The following is a 6,000-nucleotide window of genomic DNA, read 5'->3' on the forward strand; positions in this document are numbered from 1 at the left end:
CACAGGGCCCAGCTGTCCCTATAGTCACAGCACATGGCAGAGCAGCTACTGAAGATCAGAGCAGAGAATTCTCGGCTTACGGTGGTTTGTCGTCAGCAGACTGGACTCCCGGAGCACTTACTTCAATGGAACTGGCGATGTTCAAACACTCCTCCATTCCGGGAATATCCAGCTGGATAATGCGAAAATCTTTACATTTGATAATGATGGTCCCCAGTGGGCCCACAAATCTGGAAAATAACAATAAATACATGACAATTCATGCTTTAAAATGCACATTCCTAAGGGTCTGAGCAATATAGGGCAGTGGGGAGGGCACTTGCCTGGCACATGGCTGACCCAGATTCCATCCCTAGCATTACACAGGGTCCCCTAGCATTGTCAAAAAAAATTCTTGAGTGCAGAGCCAGGAGAAAGCCCTGAACACTGCCAGGCATAGTCCCAAAACCTAAAGAATAAAAAAAGAAAAGAAAAAGAAGCACATATTCCTACCCTTAAGAATATAATTGTTGGGCCCAGAGAGATAGCACAGCGGCGTTTGCCTTGCAAGCAGCCCATCCAGGACCAAAGGTGGTTGGTTCGAATCCCAGTGTCCCATATGGTCCCCCGTGCCTGCCAGGAGCTATTTCTGAGCAGACAGCCAGGAGTAAACCCTGAGCACTGCCGGGTGTGGCCCAAAAACAAAAACAAATAAAAACAAAAACAAGAATATAATTGTTAAAAAAAAATGAATACAATTTTTGGGGGTTGGAGAGATAGCATGGAGGTAGAGCGTTTGCCTTACATGGAGAAGGACAGTGGTTTGAATCCTGACATCCCATATGGTCCCCCGAGCCTGCCAGGCATGATTTCTGAGCCAGGAGTAATTCCTGAGTGTGCTGGGTGTGACCCAAAAACCAAAAAAAAAAAAAAAAAAAAATACAATTGTTGGGCTAGAGCGATAGCAAGTGGTAAGGCATTTACCTTGTATATGGCCAACACAGGATGGACCCCAGTTCAAATTCCACCATTCCATTTGGTTCCCTGAGCCTGCCAGGAGTGACTTCTGAGCGCAGAACCAGGAGTAATCCCCAAGCGCTGCAGGGTGTGACCCTCCCCAAAAAAGAATACAATTGTTTCTTCGGAAAGAGAACCTAGTTGCTATCAAGCCATACTCAACTTCCTTCTTCCTAAGTTATTCTAATTTTTTTTTTTGTTTTTTTGTTTTTTTGGGCCACACTCGGTGACACTCAGGGGTTATTCCTGGCTATGAGCTCAGAAATCGCGCCTGGCTTGGGGGACCATATGGGACGCCGGGGGATCGAACCTAGGTCCGTCCTAGGCTAGCGCAGGCAAGGCAGGCACCGCCACCACGCTGACCCCAAGTTATTCTAATTAAGAGAGAATTGAGCCTGCATTACAAAAACATGAGCTAACAAGTCCTTAAATTTTCTGCACTTAAAAGTTTTTCAAATACGGGCCCGGAGAGATAGCACAGCGGTGTTTGCCTTGCAAGCAGCCGATCCAGGACCAAAGGTGGTTGGTTCGAATCCCGGTGTCCCATATGGTCCCCCATGCCTGCCAGGAGCTATTTCTGAGCAGACAGCCAGGAGTAACCCCTGAGCACCGCCGGGTGTGGCCCAAAAACCAAAAAAAAAAAAAAAAAAAAAAAGTTTTTCAAATACAAGGGCCAGAGCAATAGTACAGCAGGGAGAGCATTTGTATTGCATGAGGCCAACCCAGGTTCGATCCCTGTCAGCCCCTTGGATCCCCTGAGTCCTATCAGGAGTAATTCCTGAGTGCAGAGCCAGAAGGAAGCTCTGAGTACAGCTGAGCGTGACCCCCAAACAAACAAAAAAATCAAACCTGGTCAGCTTTGTGCAAGGAAAGCGCCGGACCTGCTGTCTGGCCACAGAGGCTGGTGAGTGGGAGGCAAGCTGCCCAGGAATCCCCTTGGCCTCTTGGTACTCAGCTGTGCTGTCCCTGGCCAATGTGCAGACAGGTTCTGTCTACTAAGTACTAACTTCACTGCCTGCTCACCTCTCACCCATCTTTCCATCTTCCATCACTTTTCACCCACCATTCCATCTTTCTTGGCATCCTTTGTGGACCACTTTTTAGGTTTACGGCAAAGCTCACTCACTGTTTTTTGTTTGTTTGTTTTGTTTTGTTTTGTTTTGATTTTTGGTTTTTGGGTCACACCTGGAAGTGCTCAGGGGTTACTCCTGGCTCTATGCTCAGAAATCGCTCCTGGCAGGCTCAGGGGACCATATGGGATGCCAGGATTTGAACCACCATCCTTCTGCATCTAAGGCAAATGCCTTACCACTGTGCTATCTCTCCAACCCCCACTGTTTATTTTAAAGTTTTGTCCCCAAGTGTGTGTAATGTCTGGGGTGTGGGAGTCTGAGGTCCATGAACTCCATGTCCTGGCCCTGGTGCATGTTGAGACAGGATGCTGAATACTGGCTCTGCCCGGACCACAACCCCACCATCTGACCACCACCCCAGCACCCCAGCATCTGGGTGATGCTATAACACCCAAACAATCTGAGAGAGAGAGTGAGAGAGAAAGAAAGTGAGAGAGAGAGAAAGAAAGTGAGAGAGAGAAAGAAAGAAAGTGAGAGAGAGAGAGAGAGAGAGAGAGAGAGAGAGAGAGAGAGAGAAGTTTCCCATCCTGGGTTCATACTTATTATTAAGTCTTAGGAATCCTTTATCCCAAGTTTATTAGGCAATTCTTACTTCTTTTTTAAAAATTTTTGAGTCACACCCAACAGCTCTCAGGGCTTACTGGCCCTGCACTCCAAAATTACTTCTGGTTCAGGGGACCATAAGAGATGATGGGGAAGGAACCTGGGGTTGACTGTGTACAAAGCAAATGTCCTTGCCACTGCCTATGGCTCCGGCCCCTCACCAGGTAATTCTACATTTTTTCCCCAAGAGGTTCCTGTCTTGACTCTTCCTTTGGCATCTTTAACTCACCTGCACATTACATTGGTCTCTGTCTATTTTCACCTCAGGGCTGGCAGGAGGAGCAGGGCCAGACCTTGGGACTCTCTGGCCCTCTGTATAGATAGCAGCAGCCACCATCCACATTAAGAGCTGATTGGTGGTGCCAGGGAGGGAGTCCAGGGCAGCATGGGTCTGAGGGACAGCAGGGGTGCAAAGCAGGGCTGAATGGGACACTACCCCCTAGGGAACGGTTCATGGGTATGAGGGACCAAGCAGCAGTAAGAACAACTACCCCCTCCAGACTTTACCTCACTGAATCCCAAATCTCACACCAAGGGAACAGCCTCTCTCAAACCTGGTCAGAGCTTTCAGATGCTGGGGAAACTTTCACCTTCACCTAGCCCTGGGCTAGCCATGGGCGAGTCATGGGTCACAGTGTTTATGACTTTCCCATCAGAAAGTCTAAGTGAGGACATAGCCCAGGACAATGGCTCCCTGGGCCTTCCCTTCACTCTGCCTGTCCTGTCCTTGCCCGGAACCCCCTCACTCAGCCCTGCCCATGGGTCACACAGATCTTTTCCAACATCTCTTCCCAACTCTGCTCAGAGGGGCCACAGTAAGCCACAGGTTAAAGGAGAACATGCCGGAGTGAGAGCAGCGAATGGAGGGCAGTTTAAAAAAAAAAACAAAATACCCAGCTTCCTTCCTCCTTCCTTCATTCGTTCGTTCGTTCCTTCCTTCCTCCTTTTTTCCTTTCTTCCTTCCCTCTCTTCCTTCCTTCCTCTTCCTTATTTCCTTCCTCCCTTACTTCTGCCCAGAAAGATGCTTTCTGAATGCTGAGATGCTTAGACCCCATAAGATCACTGTGAAATGCAAAACTATTCAGCAGCTCTGGGGCAGCAAACCTGATCTGATGCCCAGCACAGAGGTTCCCAGCACCACACCCATGCCTCAGGAAAGAGGTGGGGCCTGAAACACTGCAGTTCACCCCTGTACACTTCTTTGTGCCCGGCAGGTAATGCTAGCATGTGGGATGATGGGCAAGTGCACAGAGCACCCTGACAAAAAACAAGGTGGCTCTGAAGCTGGGGCACCCACGCCCATCAGTGGACACCTTCCTGTTTTCACACCTGCCTACCCAAGACACATCCAGTGTCACAGACAATAAGAGAAACTCTGACTGGGGAGCAGCAGAATGTCAGGGGGAGCTATTCCACTTGTGGGGTTCACAAAGATGATTGGGAAGGCACCACAGAATGTAGATAGAGTGAAGGGTTGGATAAGAGCCACTTCCAAATTCGCTGACGGCATTAGGTCCTGCACATCTCAGGCTCCTGGTGCCACAATGTGTGAGCAGAGCCTGAGAGCTGCCAAGCAGAGCAGGCAAAGGGAGAGACAGACAGACAGACATAAGGATGCAGGATAGATGAGCCAGAGTGGAGTGTGCAGAGCAGTACCAAGGGCCCTGATAGGCGAGACCTCAGGAAATGAGACAGGGACAGAGAACAACAAAGAGAGAGGAGGGCACAGAGAGGGACAGATAGAGGTGACCACCAGCTCAGCACCCCCTGGCTCTGGGCGGGAAATACCCACTAAATGTAGGGATCTAACCTTCCTCACTGCCCCTTCCGCTGGGCAAGAGCACAGGGCAGAGGGCACTGCCCAGGGAAAACAAAATCTGGGGTGTCTCCCAAAGAAAAAGGTAACAAACACACTTCTCAGAAAGGATTCCAGACAGAATTGAGGTGCAGAGCTAGGGGCCCTGAGTTCCATCCAGGCATCACCTGGCAGCAAACACAAAACCAAAACACAAAACCAAAAAAAGGGAGGGGAGGAATTACAAATAAATAAAGAGGAACCAGAGCAATAGCACAGTGGGAAGGGCGTCTGCCTTACACATGGCCCAACCCAAATTCAATCCCGGGCAACCTATAAAGTCCCCGGAGCCCCACCAGGAATAATTTCTGAAAGCAGAACCAGGATTAACCCCTGGGCACCTCTGAGTATGGCCCCCAAAACAACAAATAAATAAGACAGCAACACCTCCCATGGTGGGAAGTTTATACTGAGGTCCACAAGATCTAAAAGGGGGTGTCGGGGAGGAATATGACAAACTGGATGCTTTTTGTGGAGGGGGAGACCAGGGGCCTAGGTGGCCAGGCAGGGTGTGCTGAGGGTGGCCCTAAGTGATGTCGCCTACGACCCCGCAGTCCCTGACCGTGACCAGTGGGGAGCCATGGGGCATCCCAGACACTCCATAAGGAGGAGCAAGAGGAAACGCCCCACGCCGTGACGGACGGCCGGCAGGCCAAGGTGGGTCCCCGAGCACCCCTGGGCCCCGCAGGGTCGCGCTCACCGCTTGTCGATGGCGTCGATGTTGGAGTGCAGGAGCCACAGCTCCTCCGAGCAGTCCTGGCGCGATGACAGGATGAGGTGGTGGCCGGTCAGGCACAGCGTCCCCTCGACGGCCGGATGGAAGGGCCGGTGCAGCACCACGTTGTCCACCCGCGGGGTCTTGATCAGCTCCGCAAACTCCATGGTGGCCGGGCAGGGGCAGGGGTAAGGCTGGGCCGGCCGGAGGGGAGGGAGGACACCGGGGATGCAGCCGGGCAGGGCCGGGCAGGGCCTGCGGACACCACGGTCGCAGGCCGCGGGGACTCGGCGCTGGACACGGCCTAGACTCGGCCCCGAGAGGCCCGCGACAGGCCCCGGCGCCTCGGCCGGCGGGTGGGGGCAGCGCTAAGCGGGAGCGGCCGCTGCAGGACCAAGGGCCGAGTCCCTGGACCAGCCGCCGGAACTCCTGGCGGAAGTGGCTACCCGATAGGCGTCAATCCGGGCGGAAGCGGCGGTGGGTGGGGCGGAGATCAAAAGCTGCGAGTTCGGGCCGGCGTCGGTCCGTTCAGAAGCCGTCCGGGCGCATATCTAGACTTGAGCCTTTCAGTTCCGACCAGGGGAAAAAAATAACCAAAACCGCTATCTTTTAGCTTTGACGCACCCTCCACCCTACCTGCCACACTCATAGCCCCTCCAAATTGTTTGTGTCTCAAAGGACAGGGGAAGATAGGACGA

The 6,000-nt window shown here is 52.2% G+C and overlaps 1 protein-coding gene across 1 annotated transcript in view; it reads right to left on the reverse strand.

Moving 5' to 3' along the window:
- The window catches only part of MTMR9 (myotubularin related protein 9), a 28,521-nt gene extending 22,783 nt beyond the window's left edge, over window positions 1–5,738 (reverse strand). The window contains exons 1-2 of the mRNA XM_049771109.1: window positions 5,288–5,738; window positions 122–230 (exon numbers count right to left, since the gene is read on the reverse strand). Of these exons, the coding sequence (XP_049627066.1) occupies window positions 122–230; window positions 5,288–5,469 (291 nt within the window). The 5' untranslated portion in view covers window positions 5,470–5,738. The remainder of the gene's footprint in view (window positions 1–121; window positions 231–5,287) is intronic.
- Window positions 5,739–6,000: the final 262 nt, after the last annotated feature.

This window comes from Suncus etruscus, chromosome 4, assembly GCF_024139225.1.
Source record: "Suncus etruscus isolate mSunEtr1 chromosome 4, mSunEtr1.pri.cur, whole genome shotgun sequence".
In the NCBI taxonomy this organism is placed as follows: Eukaryota; Metazoa; Chordata; class Mammalia; order Eulipotyphla; family Soricidae; genus Suncus; species Suncus etruscus.